At 41.2% G+C, this 23938-nt stretch overlaps 1 protein-coding gene across 2 annotated transcripts in view; it reads right to left on the bottom strand.

Annotated features, from left to right (window-relative positions):
• Positions 1–23938, bottom strand: part of FAR2 (fatty acyl-CoA reductase 2) — an 80298-nt gene that overhangs the window by 25609 nt on the left and 30751 nt on the right. For both annotated transcript variants that reach the window (XM_009288499.2, XM_009288500.1), the window contains exons 2-4: positions 8931–9106; positions 6052–6231; positions 266–443 (exon numbers count right to left, since the gene is read on the bottom strand). In XM_009288499.2, coding sequence (XP_009286774.1) covers positions 266–443; positions 6052–6231; positions 8931–9106 — 534 coding nt within the window. The remainder of the gene's footprint in view (positions 1–265; positions 444–6051; positions 6232–8930; positions 9107–23938) is intronic.

Here is a 23938-nt window from a genome sequence, read left to right as displayed (position 1 = left end):
TTTGTACTATTATTATCCCAGCTCTTATTATTGCTTAAATGTGTTCTTTTCACATGCAGCAATAGTCTTTCCTGAAGATGCTGAAGAAGGCTTGCTGTTCTACTCCAGCACAGGTCCTCCACCTCTTCCGTGCACTTTCCTATGAACTGTGCCACCTGTTTCTCAAGCAGACACCGCTACAAGTAGGAACAGATTCCTGACGGTACTGCAGCTACAGCTGCATCAAAGGGCTCTCAGTAGGGAATTGCTATGTATTCATGCTTACTGGGAAAGGCTCATGCCAGCTAGCTCCCACGATGGATGGCCTGATGATAGCAATGTTCAAGTTTCCTTTCTCTTGCTGAATCAGGTATTCTGACAAGGCTTTGGTGTAGGTGTAAGTGTTGGGCCAGTCCCCAAGCAGCTTGGGTGTGATGTCTTGAATGATAGATTCATCCAGCCACCTACAGGAAACAAGGAGAACGTCATTATCCGCCATGCAGAGAGAGAAAAGACTGAGGAAAAAAAGACCAGTGAGACAGGAATTCTCACCTGAAACAAAGGATAACCAAGTCAAAGCCATTTAAGACAAAGCAAGGAGCAACTGGTTTGGATTTAGAACAGTTCTCTGGGAGAAAGGTTACTTTTGTCTTCGAAGTGCAAAATAACCCTGGTGAGCTTCATGCTATGATGTCCAGCTCAACTTCAGGTATCTGTACAATCTCATTCTAAAGCAATCTCTTGTGCGCTTTATGCTTCACTGCAATCTGTAAGGTAGATATAGCCATGGTCTACAGATTGATGGAGCTTTCCAACCTAGCACTCATCCTTGGTAACCTTGAGTTACTGAGTTGAGTAGCATTACAAAGGTCTCAAAAGCTAGAACAATGTACTACAAAAATATTATTCCAGAAGCACAATTTACAGTGTTAGATGCTCTTTCCTACTGGTTTTCCACTGGCTTGTTCACATAGGATATTAAGAAACTGTCAGTGTTAGCTGCTTTAAAACAAAAACCCAACAAGGTTTTTTTTGTTTGTTTGTTTTAAGGTATTTAAGTATCTAATCTATCAGAAGTAGTCATATGTATACCCTTAGAAAAGTGGCCCTTACCACCATGGTGCTGCAGCAAGGGTCCAAGGCTCAAAGGCTCTTCCCTGGCACACCAACAAGACATCACTGGTCCTGCCAGCATTTGGGTCTAAAGGACAGGAACTGGCTGTACTTCCAGAGCCCTTGCATACCGCTGCCAATCCCCGACAGGCTTTCAGCAGTCTGGTGTTACACCACAGAATCAAAGATTAACTCCTATAATCCAATTTGTAATTAAGTCAATGGACTTATAGTTCAGACTGAATGGGTGTGCTCTTCCCAGGGGCATTGCAAGGATACTGTTTCCTGCAGATCCTCACTTCACCCCTCCTTATCTTGAATTTCAGAAACAGGTAGAGGTCAAGGGGAGAGGAGTAAGGTGGAGACTGTCACACCTGAAGAATTACTTGACCATATTAACTTAAACATGCAACCACCTGATGGCTCAGGTGGCACACTTTTTCAGATGGCTCTCATCAGATACAGATGGAAATATTACAGGAAAACTGTTGTATGATTCACTGAAACTGCAAAACAGTTTGCAGGGGAGGGTTGAATTCAGTGAATCTCAGTTTTGGAATGAGTTAAAAAGAATCTGACAGTTTTTAGTATATAGAAATTATTTTTTTAAAATAAAAAAGCCTTATGGAGGCACAAAGACATTCCTTTGCAACCTTAGTCCCACGCTTCAGAAACAAGGCAGAAAATATGAAGTTGAACTACGCAGAGGATATAAGCAGCACACAATATTGACTTAATTTACAAAGCTTGTTTAGGGCAGCCATTGAACCCAGCCTCCTCAGGGTCTCAGATAAATTGCCACTGTTTGAATCTGTTGAGTAATTAATTACCAGCCTACCAAAAGGAGATGTCTATTTCTGCAGAGCCTGGAGGAAGACTAGGTTCATTTAGGAACTCAGACTAAGCTGCATACAAGTCTCTTTTCCCTCCTCCTCTCTTTTTTTCTTTTTTTATAATAGGGGCTTACAGGTTAGTGCTTCTCACAAAGCAAAGACAGGTGTAGAAGTACAAGGAGAAGCAATTTCCCCTTGCCCTCATCCTTCCAGGCAGGCCTCTCCGCATCTGTAAGTGGTCATCAAGAGGACCACACTCCTGCCTGTCTCAAGGCTACCATCCTGCCAGGTGATTTGATCTACCAGCATTACCATCACCGGAGCGCTGAGCTGACAGTTCAGCAAGGCGAACTGTTTCTACTCCTCTGCAACTTTGAAATGCTAAATCACAAAGCTACTGCTTTTGCTCACTGCTGCCATTGCCCCGTAGAAACAAGAGATGCAAATTAAACAATTCGTAACCTCCTCTTTCACCACATATATGCACCAAATTACTCTGCCATAGGAAAACATAACATTCTGTGTTAATCACTTTGCATTAATAAGACACTCTTTTTCTTCTAAGTGATGACAGATCTACATTTTCTGCAGTAATGAAAACAGTTCTGCTTCAGCCCACACTTCACTGCGTGCCGCATTCCTTACCTCAGCATACCCTTCAAAGCTGATTTCCCTCAGCTTTAGATTAAGGCAAACCTTGCTTGATGTGGCAGATTATATGTTTCCTCTGTTGGCCTGGCAGCACTTAGAAGTGTGACTTTTGGTTTACACACATTAGGCCTAAGGCTTTACTTGCAGGTTAAATATCAAAGTACTGGAAAGTAGGGATATAATAAGAGGATAAGAACAGAACAAGAAACAGCTGGGAGTCCTACTTGGGATTTCAACTAAATAAAGAATCATAGGCATATATCAATTGCATGGCCAAAAGCATCATTACGTTATTGCATCCAGTTGCGTGATCATGCCTTTTAATGCACTTGCTGAAGAGCACTTTAAGACAAGGGTTGTTTATACTTCCTTGTCTCCTTTTTTTCCTCCCACACCTTTTTGAAGGTAACATTCTGGTATCTGTTAATCTGCTGATTAATAGATAATCTCTGAAACCTTCTGTACCCAGTTATCCACATATTATTTCTTCCACTTACATGGTGAATAATAAAAGGTGCATCTCTCCCACCTCCTTCCAACCCTGCTTTGTCTTCTCTCCCCCCCCAGGTAATCCCCTTCACAGTCTCTCAGAGTTTTCTCTATCCCATTCTGCCTGTAGCATGTCATCCCAACATCACAGGAACCTTCCCCATCCTGCTCCTCCACACACTCTGCAGCCCCATGCATCTCCTTCACATATTGCCTTTGATTTGCAGAATGCCTTCCAAACCAATGACCCTGAAGACAGTGATTTTCAACAAGGCCCACCTGATTTCAATGCCTTTGAAGGGAGTGGTTGTCTTTGCTGTGAGCAATTAGAACACTACCTGCAAACACTGTAAAGAAACAGATGCCGTCCTAGCTGAGGGCACGCTGTGACTTCTGTCTCACTAAAAGTACCAGAAGGTTGTGAACTTCTGGAGTACGGGACACAGGAAAAACTGTAAAACAAATTCAAAAATGTAGCAAAAAGGAAAAGACATGTTTAATTATGTGACTAAGAAAAACCAAGCAAACATAAAACCAAGACAAACATATCAAAGAACACATCTGAAAGCCCATCCTCTGTCACCCAACCTTTCTTTCAAACATCATCCTCACTGCTGCAAACTATGATAAATAAATTCTTAGTGTCGTATATGAAGCAGCTGAAGTAGCGACCTCTGGGTAGGCAGGCACTTCTGCACGTTTCTGATTAGCATCCAGTCCTTTGCTGGAGTCTTTTTTATCTGAGCCATCAACACCAATTGTTTCCAAAGTTGCAAGTGATGGTAAGCTTTTTGGGCCAGTGAAATGTAATATGGATAGCGATGAACTCCAAAGGACATTGTAAAACTGAGTCAGTGGGCAAAAAGGTGGCAGATTAGCTTCATGTAAATAAAGGTAAGGTAATGCATTTAGGGAAAAGCAGTCTAAACTGGTCTTAGAGGTTGCTGAACTCAGAACTGGCGGTTGCAGCTCAGCAAGAGCTCTTGGAAGCACAGCTGACAGCTCTGTGAAATCTCCAAGTCAATGAGTAGCAGCAGACAAAAAAGTAAATGAAACGTTGGACATGATCAGGTACTGAGAACAAGACCAATGGTGTTGTTTTGAAGCTATTTAAATAAAACTTTGAGTGACCACACCTTGAGTACTGCATGCAGTTCTGTTTGGCCCCTGCACCTCAGGGAGGGAGTGGAGTTAAAAGGCAGAGAGGAAGGGCAACTAAAATCATCAAGGAGGCAGATCAGTTGGCATATGAGGAGACAGTAGACACGCTAGGACTCTTCAGGCTGCAGAAGAGAAGGTCCAGGGTGAATGCAATACAGATTTACAGAACTGCAGAGGTAGTGAATAGGGCAAATACTGCAGATACTGCAATGCTGCAGCTACGGGACATGCAATGAGACTATTAGCGTGACAGCTTGAAACAGGTAAAAGAAAGCTTGTCTTTATGCAGCAGTTAGTAAACTTCTGGAACTTGCTGCCACAGAGGGTTGCAGAGGCAGAGTACCAGAAGGTTTAAAAAGGGATTAAACAAATTAATGGATTCAAAAATGGGTCAAAAAATAATAGGATGTAACACCCCTCATACTACAGTCCTGGTTTCTAGGAGGTTACAAGGGGAACGGATTGCAAAAAGTATCCAGGTTTGTGTAGTTGCTGTAAACAGCATCTCCCTGTGCCACTGTTGAGGGCAAGGTATTGGGCCAGGCCGCCCATTGCTCTAATGCACTAGGGCATTTCTTATGTTTTTATCACACTCCACCTGCTGAATAAATGCTAAATGATAGATGACTACTAGCTGGAAGTAAACATATCCAAGAATATCGGCTACTGGAAAAATTAAAAAAAAGAGAACACTGATTTGTACTAAATTTTCTGGAGTAGTGCTTAGTCAAATTATTTTTTTTGGCAACGATTTTTTGATATAAAACCTCAGTGGTTCTCCTGCTGGACATTAATTTATCTCACCTATTACCCTAAATCAAGGAGAAGAAAGACTTTATACCAGCTCTTTGGGTTACTAGTTCACAGGTCAGTTGCTTATATCACACAAGTGGAAATCATTGGAAAATAAATGAAAACAAAGTTACAGCTGTGGGAAAATTTTTCTAAGGGGAAGGTGTCCTGGGGCCTTTATCAGCAGATTTTGTTATTCTTTCTAATTATTCTTCATTTCGGTAAATTCAGTTAAACAAGCCTTTTTGTTGTTCCCTCAAACTCGTGGATTCTCACACTAATCTCTTTCTAAAACAGCCTGTTTCTGACTTATCCCCATGTAACTCTGGTTTAATACCACAGGATCGTTGAAATAAGTGGAAACAACGTTGGGAAGCTGAAGAGATAAAGAAATGAATATAAGGTATTTGAAAAATTTCAGTTCTTACTAAGGTAGCACCAGAGCTGAGTCTTACAGAAAGAAGCATCACAACTCCATTCCTGATAGCAAATGCACTCGTGCATAACTTATTCAATGCTGGACTCTCATGAAATCACACAGTCTTTTTTAAAATGGTGCGTGGAAAAATTTAAAGGTAGCTGAAATCACAGGTTATTAAGTGTGGTTTATGCTATTTTCTAATACTTTTGTATTTGGAAAAGTATTGTTAGGCTCAACCAAATGTTTTTAAAGCATGACTTCAGCAGCTCTCCAGATAAAAAGGCTCCAAAACAGAGTCTCTATTTCTTCTATTTTGAAAAAACCTCAGTAAAACTAGTTTCAAGAGAAAATCCAGAAAGGACAGACTTACTGGATGGCATTCTGTGGAAAGTACCCCTCAAACCCACCTAGAATGAAAGCTCTCTCTTCCCTTGGTCTCACTCTTATTATGGCCAGCATTTCTTGCTGGCATGGTACGTACAGACAACTCCATACAGCAATAACAGCAACTACGAACAGAAATCCCACAGGACAGGTTATATGAACAATTCGAGGTCTTCTGCAGAATGAAGCAAAACCAACATCGGAAGAGGTGATGCAGTTCCTACTTACTCAACTAAATCGAAGAGCTTCTTGGGTTCAGCTGGGGGTGGGTAGATGACTTCGTCTATGGACTTCCGGACACAGTTTGCATAGGCAGTGGAGATGTGGATGAAGGCCTCGAGGTTCTGCATCTGCCGGGCCAGCTCTAGGAGCCGCTGCGTGCCCATTGCATTCAGTTGCAGGGCATGTCTAAAGAGGGCAGGGGAAAGAAACAAAATGCATTTCACTGGAAAGAATACATCAAAGCTGAGCATTATCCAAACCCCAAATAATGAAAAGGCAAGTAAGGGAAGAGAAGGGGTCACAGCAGAGCGGAAAGCTTCAATGAAATGCAACGGCTAAACCAGCTTTCAGAGCAATGCTGTTGGATTCGCTGTTCTGGCCACAGAATGTCTGTCAAATATTTTTACTCAATTCAAAGGATCAGAGGTAACATTTCACTAACATCTCTACATCTGACATATTTGCCACCCCTTCCTGGAACAAATATTTGGAACATGTGGAACAACACACATGAGCACTGAGGCATTATGGTTCCTACGGTACCCATTCAACTTTCTCCTTAAGGGACCACTGCTAAACCAGGTAAACACATGGTTTCAGTAAGCAGCAAAGGGTCCTTGGGCTGAGAAAAACAGATTTATACTGAAAGAAGACACAATTAGAGATAACAACTTAAATTCCTAAGGAATGGAGAAGACAACTGATAAGCATAAGAGAAAAAAGAGTCCTGGTTAGCAAGGTTGACCTTGAAGCACTAGAGACTATCTGCAATGGATCTCAGTGAACAGACGTTCAAATTTGTTGCACACTTTGTACTGGAAGAAAGACACTTTCCTGCACAGAAGGGAAAAGGCTAAGGAATATGCAATCTGCTCAGCCCAGGAGTAGAAGCTTTCACCAACACATACTAGATTATGAATAAGGCTATCAAGTACAGTGTACACTAAAGAAATTAATTACACTAATGTTGAAGAGAAATTGTAAATAGTCCAAATGAATGAAAACAGAAGCTAAGAGTATGACTAATGTTTGGATCATATCTAAAGCCAGAGATACTTATTTATTTTAGCATGCTGCTATTAAAGAATAGCATTTTCTATAGATTTCTATTTCCTCCTGCCCTTCTAGTAGGATGAATACTTCTACTTTAGCTACTCTTCATATGAAAGTTACTCTTCCGTGTACATTTCTATTTGATTGTATCCCTTCTGAGAGGGGGTGATGAGAATTGCACTCAGAATACTGGCCCAGCATGGATTTCTGAGGCGTTCAGCGTTCCTTTAGCCTTCTAGGGGAATATCATCTAACCCTGGTGGATTTATTACTCTTTATTTTTTCTATTTTTATTAAAACTGCATCTACTAATATTTTAATATAACACAGTTTCTCAGATTTCTGCCCTCAAGAGTTCCATCTGGAGAATTCCCTAAATGTACTGCATGTTGATGCCAATAATTCATTTAGTTTCTCTGTTGCTGCTTTTCTAGTATCTTGATAGCACTGCTTTTGCACCTCCCTTACCTATCGGCTCTACATATTTGCAGTAGGCTTTGGACTTCTGCCGTGTTTAAAAATTACTTTTTTTGTGTGTGTGTGTGTCGTTAGCAAGTTGCTGCTCAAAATTCTTATTTGAGCAGCAATATTGTGCTTTCACATTTAACTTGCTAGAACTTTTACCCATATGATATATTTTATTATTCAGACAGGAATAATTTAACAACTTCTCGTATTTTGCCGTTTAATGATACTGGATTTTCCTTGTTCTGTTAGAGAGATTTTGACAGATCACATGTAGTCAGCCTTTAAATAGTTTCTACACTGCCTGCAAGCAGATGACCATTTTAACTTTTTCTTTTAACTTCTTTCTAGCTATCCTCCTTATTAAAAACGTAGTTTCCCTTTGATGTTACATGCCACTGCGATGTATTTTTATAGCATGTTCATTCGTGTATTGATTTAAGAACATTTATGGCTATTAATGCAGTGCAGTTCTTTGCTACTTACATCTTGAGCCAGGTTCTACACATGGCTCAAGATTAAATCAAGAGCTGCTTCCTTTCTGGTGGGTTCTCTAATCACTTGTTGCAAAAAGCAATTATTTACAATGGACACAGTAGATATCTATTTAGCCTACGTACGAGCAAATGAAGACTGACATTAAATAATTGCGTTTTCTACTCTCACAGCTTTAGCGTTTTTCAAAAAACTGTGAAGATCTGGCAATCCAGATCATCCACCTTGGTTTGTTGACCTTTATGATTTGCATAGAAGCACTTAAACATCCAATCTTGGTTTAGTGGCTTATTTCTGCTACTCTTTCTTAATGGAAAGCCTGCCTCGACAGGCACTCCCAAGGGAGCTCCTTCAGAAATCAAGCATTTATTTTAAACAGTTAATTACACCAAGTCTGGGGTATTTTAAAGACTGTGATAGGCTATTTTCTTGAACATCATCTCATTTCCCTCTTCAGTTACTCAGTGACAAAGAAAGGCCATTAACACTAGCTTTAGAGACAGACACAACATAGTTTCACTTCAAGCTGTCTCCAGCTAGTTCTGCCAAAACATCTCCCTCTTGACCTAAACCACACTTTTCCCTATCCCAATTTTAGGTCATACTTTACTCCCTTACTGTATCACAACCCAAGCTTGCAGTACTTCCTTCTGTTCCCATGGAAATCTGCCAAGATACATCACTTTTGACACGCATATGCACATGACATTTTCAGAGCATTTACATTGCACATTCAGTGCAGAACCACATGTAGCATCGAAACATAAATGGAGAATTATTACCGCAGCTATACAAGAGATGCACTGAATGGTGTGTTATGGGCTGTTGTGCATTCTGAATCATGCTCAGCAAATACAGAAAGCAGGACATACTTCAGGGGTTCATCAAAGCGAACCGTTGCTGCACAGTGGAAGACAATATTGACCCGGGTCAGAAGCTCCTCCTCATCTTCAGCACTGATGGCCAGCTTGGGCTGAGTGAGTTCAGCATTAATAGGCTTAATCTTCTCGTGGAAATTAGGGCAATCTTCTCGGACCCTGTCAAAGACCTTGAAGCACAAACAGAGAGAGATCAGGTACAGAATTAGGCTACTGAGATCGCTTTGATGAGTAGCCAGTCTGATTACATCAATCAGTGAAATTGGCACAAAAAAGAATGCCTGGTTCTTTCAGAGGGAGGACACAGGTGAGATGATAAAATAGTTAATTCACTTGTTCCCTCCCTTCGGAAAACCTCACAGGGGAAACAGGACAAAAATATACTAAGTAATGCATTGCCCTGAAGAGATGAATGAATCCTCTCTGTACCACTCATTTCCTGGGACAGCCACTGAAATTCCTGTATCTCCACATCTCCTGCAACCACTTGCTATTTGACCTCAAAGGCTGCCTGTAGGACTGTAATAGGAGCTAAAAAGAAGGAGGGCAGCGTAAGGAGTGGGAAAGCCTGTGAAGCATTAGACTCGAGCAATCTTCTTGATGGTTCTACAAAGGACTTGAGGAGAGGAGGGGAGCAGGGCACATTCTGGCTCCTCCTCTTCCTTTGTTGCTCCTTGCCTACTGTCACTCTTTGTTCACGTCAGATGAGTCTTGTGGGGAACTGCCTTTGGGATGGAAAGATGGGGAACCTCAATAACCCATACCGCTAAGGCTGCTGACTGCCACCAGCAATTTTGCACACCTGGACAAATGTGCAGCTAGTTGGCCTCTCAAGCTGTCTTCCAGCCCTTTTTTTCTATGACTATGATCCAAAGCTCTTTCCAATACACATTTTCTGCCCAGTCTTCTGCAGAATGACAAGACTGTGCGTCTGTCCACTAAGAAGATCCCTACATTTCCATATACATTCTGTCTGATGACTTGTCCAAACCCAGCATTTGGCACCCTGCTTTGCTAAGATCCGAGATAGCAGGTACCCTGAACAGCAAGACAACTGTGCACAATCCTTCTGAAAGGAAAAGGAAATCAATACTGTCATCACCTGAAAATGCCTGTGTAAAAACAGCAGTTTCCTCAGTTCCCATTTTTACTCTGTGAGTAGCTCAGTCACTGATAACAGTATAGCAGGTCTGGGTGCAGTTCTGCTTGCACCATGAAAGCAGACAGCTACTACAGGTTCCACCTGGAGACCTTTTATTTGGTAAATCTCACCGGCAAAGAAGATGAAGCCTGAATTTCAAAATGCTACTTGAGTTTGCTGGAGTAAGATTTGAAAAAATAATCTTGAGTTTTAGAAGTGTCTGTTCTAAGGGTTTTGTATTGCTGGCCAGCATTATTGTATTTGAGCAACTTCAACTGAAATAATAGTAAAGTCCAAATAGCTCTTCCCTTTCGGGGCAGAGTGACAAGAAGAAGGGTAGAAAGAATAAACAGAATAGAGAGGCTGTGGGATCTGAAGAGGTATAATCTAGATTTCAAAGGATAACCACACTTCAAAGGTAACTAGCCAACTGACAGGAATGACTAGTACTGGGACAGATTGCTGGGGGAAGCTGTGTGCCACTGCCTTTGGATGCATTTAAGAACCGTCTAGATAAGCATTGCCAGGAGAGGCAGGGAATAGCTGAACCCGCCGTGGGGCAGGAGGATGGGCCAGTTGGCTTCTGAGTAGTTCTGTGGTTTTTGGTTGTTTCCTCTACTCTGTAGCTTACTCATCAGTAACACTGAGTTTGTAAAATTCCTTACTGTCATGGTCTCTTGTTTTCCTAGAGGTTGTTCTGTCTTTGATTTGCCCAGTGCTTATGTAAGAGCAGGAATTGTGTGACATAAATTAAACATACTAAAAGAAAAAGACATATGAAAGATTAATTGGTACTAACAGCAATAGTTTCTTGTTTGACTAAGGGATTACCATCTTTCTGCTTATAGGACAACCAAATCTAGATAAACCTCCATGTTCTTAGGGATAAAGAAGTGATAAGAAAATCAGCCTTCCCCACTATGCAGCACACTGTGTACTTGACTTCATGTATTTTTCTTTAACATGCAGCTGCACATCCTTCATAAATCTGAAACTTGAGCAAGTTAACAAAAGTTAGGACATGAAAATGTCATTTAATTTCTCTCAGTTGCACCCAACTACATCCATATTTCAGCAATGTAGTGTAGGCCAGAGAATAGATTTCTAGACAGAGAAAGCTAATCATGGACAAAGATGTTGGTGAGAGCCAGATGGACTGTAGGAACTCAGTTCCCAACAACTTATGTTCAGAACCGGGTACTAGCAGCATTAATGTCTGTAAAAAGCTTGTCTTCTAACAAGAGGATGCTAGAGTGGCTGTACAAATATGCATCATCTTATGAGAGATCGCACATGAGCAAACCCTGATGAGGCACAAAATGGAAAGATTTCTCAGAGAGCCCATGTAAGACCAAAGATTTTTTAAGAGTTTTAGGAACAATTCTGCATTTGTTTGTTCTATTGCAAAGAGAGCGTAAAACTCCACCCAATGAGAGTTATTTTATACTTGTTTTACTTTGGCATAAATAATGCAAAGGCAGAGAAAGAATGAATCAGCCCTTTCTCCATTTCAGTCATGGTATATTAAAAGAAGAGTAGTATTTCTGCAGTGCCAGTCTTGCTCAAATTTGGACAGTTATATTCTGCCTACATGCCATCTCCTCCTGACGTTCCCACTGCAGATAATATCCCTTTCAATATTTCTATGCCGACTGCTAGGTATTGCCTACTACCACACGCCACTCAACAGCTGTAATTTTTCACCCCCTCCAATGATTCACTGTATTTCTCTGAAGGATGAAGACAATTTCTAAATGCAAGCACACAAATCAGCATACTGCTTTGGAAACCTTCTGCATCACAAGAACATTCAGTTCATTGTCACCATTAAATCAGATAACAGGAGCAGCTGTTTAATCAAAGTCTGCTGCTGCCTCTTTTATGGCATCTGAAGATTTCAGACTTGTCAGTGCTTTACAGGAAAGTGCAAGAAGATTTAAAGACAAAACAAATGCAGCTTATTTTATACTGTTTCCTATAGCTCAAGGAGTGCTTAACATAAAGATGATGCTTAGTCTGCAGGTAAACAATAATTGCATCTCTAAATTCTGATTAACTCACCCAGAGCATATATAATAAATCCCCAATAACTGCACGAGGCCTAAGGACTGTTCTATCTTTTCTTTTTAGAAGCTGTCTGCCAATACAAAATATATTCAAGAGGTAGAAGTGGGCTAGTGTGCTGTACTGTTGGAACCACATGAAAACACTGGCCAGCAATACTCCAGAAGTGATACATGAATTGCCACAGAATTACAGTGAAGAGAAAGGAAAGATGTTTGATTTCAAGTTGTCCAGTATTAAACTGAGGGAAATCAGTAATAACGTATCCTACTTTCAGCGTCTTTTTGAGCATCCTAACGCATTCCAGGGGCAACACTGCTGCCTTGACCAAAACAGAATAAATGAACCTAATAGCTGCTATTCTCATTTTAATCCTCAAAACAGGATGCAAGTTCTACACAGGCTGTGCTGTCCCTCAACAGAAGTGAGAATTTCACTGTGAAATTTGCTGAATTTTTCTTATGTTATAATCAGGCAATTCCCATTTATAATAATGATAATATAATCTCTGTGATTTCAATTTACATTGTCAAGCACTTATTATGAAAACAGGACGTCTAGAATTTCTCCCAGCGTTATAGCTGTGTGTGTTTGATGGGCATCTCTTTCCCTATTCCTGCCCACTTAAGCTTTGACCTCCCTTCCCAAAGGACATCTGTAACTCTCTGTGTTCTCTGCTCTTGCCTTAAAGCATGTAATAGTTCAGAGAGATTTCTGCCCATCAATCTTTCAATCAGAAATTTTTCCATACCACAAAGATACAAAAACCTCAAAGAAAGGGCAAATTGCACATCTATGGAACAGCGCAGCTGGAAAATAAAGGAACCACTGAACAATGTAAAATGCCAAAGGCTTTGCTTCTTTCTCAGGAGACATTTTCAGTGAAGCAAATATAAAATAATGAAAAGTAGAGTGCCTAAGCCATGGTCTACTTTAAAAAGGAACTTGCGTGACTTTGGTCTTATAGCTGCCTTTCAAAGAAGTCCTTCCTTTTTTGGACCTATCAGTCCTCACCCCTAAAAAACCAACTTACTGTAACAGGCACCATGCAGGATGGCACCTCATTGAGAAACACAAGTAGGAGAGAAAGCAGTTCTCCTGTTTGCTTGGTAACATTATCCAACACTATTTCTTGTGCTCTCCCCTGATGTGAAGGATTCATCTCCCAAAGTGCTGAATAAACATGTCCCAGCAATGCAAGCCGTGGTGAAGGCGGGCTACTGCTCTTCACCACGGCATCAGTGGAGTCTGTAACTCGCTGTGGCTCCTTTCTGCAACAGACTGCCTCTTCAGCGACAGCACGCACGGCTCTCCCTCTGCCAGAGCAGGGCCAAACGCTTTGGTGACTGACCCAGAAAGCATCAGGTTTTTCAGTGTGACCTAGAAAGGTAACCTTTTTTCCTCCTGTAGTACAAACCAACGATCAATTGAGGCATTCAAATTACACTGTTTTAACCAGATGTTGCCAGCTTCTTTTTTTTTTTTTTTTAAAACCAATAAAAAATGGGCTTCTCTGGTGCACAGTGGGGCCAGGTGTGTTTAATAAGCACTGGGATATTAGGCTTCTCTAGGAGGATTAGCAAAAGATGGTAACTTACATTATAGTATGCACATTTCAAGGCATTACTGTATGAGAACATTTAAAATGGAGAAAAATCAGAGAATTCCCACAAAATGAATCTCGAATATGAGGAACTACTGAGAAGATTAAGGTTGAGAGAGTTCAATTAAAAAAAAAAAGGCAAAAAGCTTCCGTCCTTTCAGATAAAGAAATGGAAGGGATTGCTTAGCATAATTCAGGAGGATACAAGCATGAATTGCTTCTGTAAAGGAAATATAATTTATTCTAAGTAAGACACGGGCCAAGGGGTAAAACATTGTGGCAACAATTCCTTTAAAGAACAAGGTGTCCCATTGGGTGTGTGGAATAATTTTTAAAAGTCCCTCTTCTGAACAGAGTGTTGGTGTATAAATACTAGGGGACAGCCTATATATAGATACACAGAGTAACACCCTGGTGCATATAACCCTCAGTGATTTCAATGGCAATATCATAAATGGACATGAGTGACCACCACAAATCTAAACTGCTGCAGGTACCAAAGTCATGAAAATAACTCTTTAAAAAACAGCTGATCTCTGCAGTTTTATTCTGATGAAAGGGCTTATCCCAGTTGTGTTTGCCACTGATAAAATCCTCCAATACAGTCTTGAAGGAAGGAAGGTACATAACTACTTTTAGAATTGCCATTGTAGGAAATTTGAGAAATAATTGGGCAGCTTCTTGACATAAAGTAATTAGCCTGCAATTAAGTTTTAGCCTGGTGCATTTCCAGCAATAAGCATCAGGACTGCTCAGTCAAGAAATGTGTAAAAATGCAGCTCAGGAAGCATTAATCGGGATAAAGCCTTTTTTTCCCCTTGTGCGCTCTCTGCCTCATTTCCTCTTCAGAAAGTTGCTTTTAAGTATGGTTCTTCTCAAGTCAAATAAAGCATAATTCATCTAATCAGTTAGAAAGCATGCAGCAGAGTGTTCCTCATTATAGGAAAACAAATGGCTTATGCTTCAATCAAGAGCTATTACTTTCCCCTGAGTAGAGCTAATATAGTGGAAATACAGTACCCATGACCAACATCTAGTAAACAAAACAGCTGATTATTTAAAGATAAAGACTACAGAAACAAAGAAATGACAGGCAGTAAACTTTAATATAAGTCAGCTAAGGCTAGTATGTATAGCCAGCTACTTAGGGTATGGTTTTAAACGGCCAATTTCCTTGAAAACTGGCTGCTGACAAAGCCTGCTGTTTTCTAGCAAGAATACTCGGGTTACGTGTCAGTTAATCTGGAACAGTAGAAGGAGCTCTTTCAGAGACAGATGTTATAGACAGGAGCATTAGGGACTTGACAGACATGGAAAAGCTTTCTGTGGTCTCTAGTACCATCTTATAGGTGGGTGGACAAGTCACAGTAAGAGCCTTGTGCTGAACACCCACCACCCAAGATAGCCAATGAATTCTGTGGAAATATCCATACCTGGAAATTAAACTGTGCCAGCTTATGCCCTGGGCACTAGAACTCAATCATCTGTATTGTTCCACTGTTAGAAGGGTCTTTGCACAATTTTGGCCTGAACCAACTACCAGAAAGATGAATGAGTCCCTGGTCACAAGTGAGGCGTTAGCCTGGGACAGGGGCTTTTCCCCACAGATATCCCACATGTGGCCATGATGTTTTGGAAGGTAAGAAAGTTTAATGGCATGAATGCAAGCCATTTCATGCCAGCTGGTCTCGGTGCCTGAAATTCATCCCAAGAACATTCAATTTATGGATGTTGTCAAATAGTACAATCATTTAAACATGGAATTTTTGCATTTACCCAAGACAATTTCTCATTTCATCATTTTTCTTTTGTGTTCACATCCGATACAAATATTTCGGCCTTCTTATGCCATTCCACATAAATTTTTGTTCTGTTCATCATGAAAACGTAATTTTTTGATTGGTGCTTAAAAGAAAAGCACTAAGCCCACGTACCTCAGCCTGTCAAATATCTGCTTCCTTTCCTTGCTGTCACTTAAGTACAATCATATTCTCATAGTAAGGCTACATGCAGCACACAGAGTAAATAAAGAAACTAGAAAATTACTGGGAGATGATCAGAAGGTAATGCAATTTATGAGACTAATAGGAAGAGCAGGGACACTACAAGAAGTGAAGGTACTTGTAAAAAAGAGACCAAGTCCACTGAAGAAGAAAAAAACCAGTTGAGATTCTAAGAAAACATCTAAGAAAGGATGACTTAGCCATTATAAACTGATTTTCTGTAGTGTCACTATTCCAAGCAAACAAGGAAGCAGAGAGTTACAAGTAATCCTTGATTTCCATCCAAGGAGCCTTCAGCTTAGGGAATTTAAAACTTCTTTAAGAAGATAGATCCATCTGTCCAAATAGTGTCCAACTACTTACAATGCAGTGTGGCTCTGCAAGTACCGCTCTTACCGGCAACCAGCTGTAATTAATGCCTCGATTATGGCCAGTTCTCGGAATAATCCATGGAAACCCTTCAGAAATGGTTGCAGAAGCCCACATGCAAGCCTGACAGCTGGATTCACAGCTCAGACCTTCTCTTTGAATCCAACCTCTTTGCGTGTTATACAAAATATGGACTGCTTTCTGTATTTGAGACCTCTTTTGACAGTGCTTGGATCAATTGGTTCTGCCCATAATAAACATTCTTAAAATTCACCTCTTCCTGGCATGGGTATAAAAAAATATAAGCAGTCCCACTGAACTGTGTCAAATTATCCTGATGTAAGGAAAAGGCAAATTTGGCCCATGAATTCCGTACCAGCCTTTTGGCATGTGTACTCCCTTTTCCACTAGCTTGGGTCTCGTCAAACAGGAGGTGTAGTCTTGTTTCAGAATAAAGATACCTGTTGTTAGGAGGGCCATTTAACGTCAGCTTGTGATAGTAACACTTCTACCAGGAGCAGATGTCACTCACTTCCCGGTACAAAGATCAGAGTGTTGCCACAGATGGCTGTTACACCATGTGAAAATTTTCTCTCTACCCTGCCATTACAGTTGTACCTGACTAGAATGCTCTGACAAGGCTGATGGTTAGAGACAAGTCAGATGATGTTTCACTCACCCTGCAAGACTCCTCCTCTTTAAGGCAGTAAAAGATAATAATGAGTTTTGTTTGCAGTCAGGTAGGAGTTTCTCTTTCTTTTTTTCTTTTCTTTTTCTTTTTTTCTTTCTACTTTTTTAAATGGTAGAGAAATCCAGATATTTTAGTATGGAAGGAAACACACATGCATTTTGAAGAGGATCAGGAAAGCCATATCAAGTGTCCTTAAGCCAGGCTCAGGTTTTAGCTCACTCTGGCATCTCTTAGAGACTGTTGAAGGGTAATCAACCATTACAAGCCCGACTTACCATCTCTGACACTCCTATTAATTGTTCCAGCTAAAGCCATAGTGTTAAAACTTTCTGATCAGAGGATCTGTGACTCAAGACATCTTTCATGCTGACATGCAGTCTTCATCTCACTGCATACCCCAAACTATTGTACATCTATTAATAGAAAAGTTACTTTTCTCTGCAAGTATATTTTCAGCTCATACTCCTTCCAATGGAGACCAAATGAAATGGTAGTACAGCTGAAGTGGCATTCATGTTTTCTGCATGCCATTGGCTTCTAGATCTAGAGTTCACCAATTAATTTTATGCTACCCAGTTGATATGAGGCAGAAAAGTGAGCACTTGGGCTAATTATGCTTCAGGTGTAACAAATCACTTGCCCATGTGTCACCAGAATGAGCAACGTTTTCAACTATGTTGAACAACAAGAACTTGTTTGTACACAAAAGTCTCCCCATCTGTCTGAGTAGGGATTACCGTTAATGAGCCTGTGTCCTTGGCCCTAGTCCTACAAGGTTATAAATTACTTTAATGCTTTAATCTACCGGTGAAAAACCCTGGCTGAAGGAGTGGAGAATAAACAAGCAGAACATACCACAACCAACTACCCGTACCGAAATGCACCTCACATCCCACGTAGTGGTTCCACAAATAAGAAATACAAAATGTTCTGCAACTACTACTTGCATGAGGCTATACATCCTAACTATATATTTAACTGAGGGAAGTAAAACTCATCTCTACACTAAGTCTCCACCTGTTCTGCCATATTCGGTAGAGGCAGCCCATCAATTTCCCAGATTCCCTGGGGGAAAAAAACAACACACCAATGCTTAAAGATCTGCCCCAAACTACATGGACCGTAAAGTTAGCATCCTTAGGGCACACAGCTTTCTGTAGGTACTACTACAGAGTGGTAAGTTGTAAGCAGGAGGTCCTGATGGAGCACCAAGCCTCCTAATTAGGTAAGGCCTCTACTTGGAATGAGGAAAGTGATTAAAACAGTTCAAGGACAACAAGGCTGCATGAGCACAAAACCAGAGTGTGAAAAATGTGTTTCTCTGGTGCTGTGGTATGCAGACTGTGCACAAGGTAAGAAACTGCTTGTACTTAATTGGAACTAGGTTGAAGAGTTAAGGCTGGTAAACAATATGATGCCAATATGAACTGGATACCGGCAGGGGAGTTTTGGGGTGCAAAGTCTTGCAAAGCCACCTGTCCCCAGGCAACCATATAAGTAATACCATATAAAGTCAAGATTGCCTAAGTAACAGCACTGAAAAAACCCCACCAAACTTGGGTATGGATGCAGCAGAAATGGGACCAACTAGGGAAAAAGTAACTGGGGACAGACTGTTTATTTCAGAGGAGTTTGGATGGAGAAAGAGAGGTGCAAGGGTGCTGAAAAGACGCATCCAGAAACAGAAAACTGGGAGATAAGATATAAAATCAGGTACAGAATAAAGAGAACAGGATGTGCTGAAAAGACGCATCCAGAAACAGAAAACTGGGAGATAAGATATAAAATCAGGTACAGAATAAAGGAGAACAGGATTTTTTTGTCAGTAGGAGTGTGGACACCTACAGGTGGTGACGAAGCTGACCTTTGAATCCAAGTCCACAAGGATGCCAGAGGGACCCCCACTGGACAACCTGCTGGACCCTCCATCATGTCTTTGTCTGAAAGACTTGGTGTATGAGAGTGGAAAAAGGAGGTATAGACTTGCGTTCTAATTCTAAATAGTGGGAAGGGAAGGGAGATAGAACTGTAATTCAATAGTAGTTGGGTGTGATTCATAAGACTTAAGAATGATAATTAGTACCTTTATAGTTGTGTGTGCTTTTAGATTAATTATCACTTAATTGCTTTATTCGTCTCTTAGTAGTGTATTGCTTAATTTAAAAACATCATAGTCTTTTAATTCAGTTATGCCTCAAGCCTGCAACCTGAAGGGGAGAGTCATACTCATAAAGCTACATACGGCTATCACCTTTGGCTCCCCAGCCTGAAAGACCAGCTCTACCCATTAATCAACAGGGGCAGCCTTCACCCTGTTTCCAGATGGATGCTCAGACTTCCACCCAACCAGTCTCTGCTTCCATCCTCCCACCAAATGACACCTGTAAGTCACAGGCTCCAAAGCACTTTTAACAGAGTAAGAAAACATTTATCTTTGTGTTCTCTGACTTTCTGTGCTCAGCTCATGACGTGCTCAGCTCATGACACTTCTCTTTCTCACATTTGTATAAAAAAAATGGCAAGCCTGCTGGTATATTACAATCTTAAAGAATTTATGAAATGGCTGCACGGTGTCATCCCTGTAAACCTGAGGGAACCATGGCAGCATGAACAGATCTTCCCCACTGAACTCAACTGTGATGGAGGGACTCTCTTACCCTCTTGGTCCGCTGCTTTCCCCCATGCTTTCCTTTTGCAGTGCCTTTTTCTGGTACTGCAATATCACTTACTTTCCACCTCTTTGGGACCCCAAGTAGCACATGCAATTTGTGATCCCCTGAGCAGCTATATGGGGTGTCCAAGCAGGAAAGTGGAAGTACTGCTGTGCTATAGCTGCAGAAGATGGTCTCTGAGGTAGCACATGCCCTAATGGTGAATTTGTGTCTTGGATTCTCCAGTAGTATGCAAGCTAATGACCAAGTATCTCATACATGGATTCCTCTAACTTCAGAGGTATATGCTGTTTTCAGACTCATTTTTGCAGCGAAAGTGTTTTTAACTCACCAGGTTAGTGGGACTCTGAGGAAAGAAGTATTGGGAGGAAAATCCTAGTCTGTGCAATTTTCCTTACATTGAACATTTTATGGCGGCTCATCCCTTTCAAATGAAAAGCATTCAGTTTTGGCATCTTCTCTCCAGGGATAATAGCACAGCTATTATCTCCCCGTCATTTACTCAATTCATCACTCAGAGCATTGCAATTTTATCTAATTCAGAGAGAGTAAAAATGTACTAAACCAAGAATATCTTCTTTCCTTTTACACTGGAAGAGATAACTCTCCAAAACACTGTGTCTCCTTCCCTCCCACATGCTTAAAAGCATCTCCTGAAGAGGCTCAAATTATATAATAATATCTGATCATCACTCTCTGAACTAAGATAAATAACAACTAATGAACAATGACACTGACAATGCTGCAGCCATCTATGTCCTATGAGGTATGAAGATCAGCAATGTGCCATTATAGAAAAAGAAGCTCAGGAGATCATCTCCAAGATTAAAGCCCACTTCCGAAGGGATGCTAATCTACATTTAAGGTTGCAGCCATGGAGATATGCATTTCCTTGCATGTTGCTCAAAAGACCTTGTCAGTTTAGAATATGATTTTACAAGACCAGATGCCAATTCTGAAACATTACTGCAGGATGTTTTGTATGGGTAGCCTTTAGCTCTGCGGTTAAATATCAGTTATTGTAGCTAAGAATGGTTCAGAGCACATATAGTAAGTTGTTTAAAAAATGGACATTTTTACTGTAATGCCAAAGGGAAGCCGAATTAAGTCTCAGACTGCTTAGTACTGCTTCTATTAAACCCAAGTGAAACTCTGCTTTGCCTGCATCATATTTAGTAGCAGCATGAGAGTATCTTGGACAACTGGTTTACAGGTCTGGTTGAGAATTTCCCACTACACTCCAGCCAGCTCTAAATTAAAAAGTTCGCTGTAGATACGGACTTTAAAATAATCTCCCTCTGAGCTGTGCTGGGTCTGGAGAGCTAATAGACCTAAAATTGCATTTCAGTAAATATAGTGGTCAAATGAGTTCTGAAAAAATACTGCCAAGTAAGAAGGGGCCACTTATGTAACCGCTTTCAGTTCTTGCACTGGTAAAATTGAGATGCTGTTTATCTAATTCCCAGCTGGTGGGACGGTTAAACACCCTGAAAATGAAACACCAACGTATCAAATGGCTGGCAAGGAGCTCTTAAGAGATTACTCATGACTGAGCAAATAGTCCACAGTACTGGGTACTTCTTTTGTAGGGGAAAATCTCTTTCATGGGGAGAGACTTTAATCCACCCACTCAGCAACCTGGTGTCAGAAATCGTTCTGTATTGGTCATGAAAGTCATTATCAGCGCCGATAATTAAACCACAACCTTGAAGGAATAAGTACATTTTTATTAACACTCTGGACTGAAATGAGCTTAACTGAAGAATTTGTCCATTTTAACTGTATGTACTGGTAGGTCTACAGGATGATGTTTTCTGAAATCTTTCTTTATGCAAACTACCACCTCCCCAGGGAGCTGCAGAGAGGGGCACTTCTATCCTCACAGGCAGGCAACTACTATTGCACATTTGCAGCAGGACACATCTGGGACAGATAGGGGCACTTCTATCCTCACAGGCAGGCAATTACTATTGCACATTTGCGGTTCCCACCGCTCTGCAGCAGGACACATCTGGGACAGACGTGCAGCACAGTCTCCTGCTGCTTCAATTCCTCCCATGTTTGAGGATCCACATAATGGGGCAGTTGCCTAGCGAATACACCTTTGCTGCTGGTCATAGAAGGCAGCCCAGGCAAGGCAACCACATCTGAATTGCTACCAGTGGCTCAAAGGTACCTTCCAGTCATCCCAGGTATGGTTTATCACTCTGTTTTTACTCTCAAGACCTTTGGAGATACCATGTAAAAACTACACTCACGTTGACCTCCCTCAGAAATTCTCAGTGGTTTCCTACACGCCCTTCAAGCAGATAGATGCAAATCTGTAGAGGCAAAATTTCTGCTAGTGCAGAATTCTTTATTTTCATTCCGAGTTTCAAGTGCCTGGTTTTCTGCCCTCCTGTGCTCAGTGATAAATACATCAGCATTTTAAAAAGAAACAGCTTAGAGAATCCTTTCCATAGGAGAGCTATTAAAAAGCAATTTCTTTACCAGGGAGAAATACCACTGTCGAGTATACAACAGGCAGCCTTGCTTCATAGTTCATTTTTTTGTTTTTGGTTATCTTTCATATTTCTATTCTTCAGCAAATCAGTTTGATAGATTCATTCTTTTTTGAGAGTTGGTCTTAGTCACTAGAGTCTGTTCACCAAGAACCATCTGTTCCCCAAGACTTCCCTCCCACACACCATGGTAGAATTACGCCTACAACAAGTTTCTTCCATTAGGAAAGAAACGACTATAACAAGCTAGGTGACATGAGTCCCTAGGGAGACAACACAAGTACTCATGTTTTTGTTCATAATTATTATAAAGTGTTTATGTGCAATACCCATTACTCAAGGACTGGTATGGCGGGTAAGTGAACCTGTCTACCCTTCCCTCTCAGAGTCAGAATTTAATCCTAGAAATGATGCTCTAAGCCATGGTGGTATCATCACAAGCAACAAATGAGGAAATCTGTCCAACTTCTGTTTGTCAGTCACCTAAGAAACATTTAGGAGAGGAAACGGTTTTTTGATGCATAATGGAGACAGTGTGATCACACAGCCTGTGTCAATGCTCGGTCAGTGCAAATGGAAATAGCTCCACTGACACCACATGTTTCAGCTAAGGACACAGCTCTATTTTTTTTTTTATGTGAAAGTTCATATTGAAGGTTTCCCTGCAGTAAAATATCCACACTTCAGTTGGAGAGGGCAGCTGGCCCAGAGGCTAACCTGGGATTTAGATACGGATTTACCAGCTTCAGCTCCCCACTCTGTACTGATTGCTGATTCCCACTCTCTTGCTACAGTACCAAAAGCTCAAGGCCCGTGCAAGAAGTGGGACTGGAGAGAGAGTGAATGAGGTTGTACCAGCCCTTCTTCCCCTTCCACAGCCCGGGCCCTGATTTCATTGAGTGTGTTTATGTGCAAGTTAGGGGTGATGCCCCTCAAATTCCTTCCTCTGCCTCTGACCTTTTTGTGATCATGCGGGAGTCACCTAATCTTTCTGACTCAAACTCATCCCATCTACCTTACCTAAGTGTCTGGGAGAGCTTAATCAGATTAAACTGAAAGAGCTAATAGATCTATAATGAAGGTATCATCTCGCATCAAATCTGTTACATCTGCCAAATAATGACAATAAAGTGTGGGCCTTATCTTGGGGGCCTCATCCAAAGTGCAGGATGTAGATGACAGCCAAGAAGCTAGACTGCAGCCTGCGCTACGCATTCATGCTTCACCAAATACCAGGATCAAGTGCACCCTGGGTAGCTGTCACCTTCACTTAACGTCACTCAAGCCAGAAGACAAATTGCAGTGGAGAAGTGAGTGAGTAAATACATGCTGTGCCTTCAACAGAAAACAAACTGGGAAGGAGTGAGAAAACCAATTGCTCTTTTCAGACTAAAGGGGATGCTATCGAAGAAACAGCATTTCTCTTGCACTTTACCTATAAGGTATTTCCACTCAGTCCCTAAAGTGACCTGCTGAACCAACCCCCTGGAGGCATGCTGCTGGCCTTAGAGAAAACCTAATATCTCTTTTAACAAAATGCTAAAGTTTTCAGAATAGAAATGGCATTTCTTGGCTCTTCCTCTTTTCAGTATTGCAGCTCAGGAGCCCTGGCATCTTATCAGTGCATGGGCTCAGCTATGCCTTTGGAGCAGAATCGATCTAGCCTTGCTCTTAGAATGAAAACTAATGAAAAGAAGGGAAAAGGAGCACTGAGTGAATTAAATGCAGCTCCTGTCGGAGGACAGGAGCACAAGACAAGGTGTAGGCAGAGAAGAAAGGCTGAGAGAGTTGGGGTTGTTCAGCCTGGAGAAGAGAAGGCTTTGGGGACACCTTATTGCAGCCTATCAGTACTTAAAGGGGGCTTATTAAAAAGATGGTGGCAAACTTTTTAGCAGGGCCTGTTGCGACAGGACAAGGGGGAATGGCTTTAAACTAAAGGGGGGTAGATTTAGACTAGA

The sequence above is a fragment of the Aptenodytes forsteri genome, unplaced genomic scaffold, assembly GCF_000699145.1.
Source record: "Aptenodytes forsteri isolate BGI_AS27 unplaced genomic scaffold, ASM69914v1 Scaffold73, whole genome shotgun sequence".
In the NCBI taxonomy this organism is placed as follows: Eukaryota; Metazoa; Chordata; class Aves; order Sphenisciformes; family Spheniscidae; genus Aptenodytes; species Aptenodytes forsteri.
Note: the sequence above shows the minus strand (reverse complement) of the source record. Positions and strands in the feature narration are given on the sequence as shown.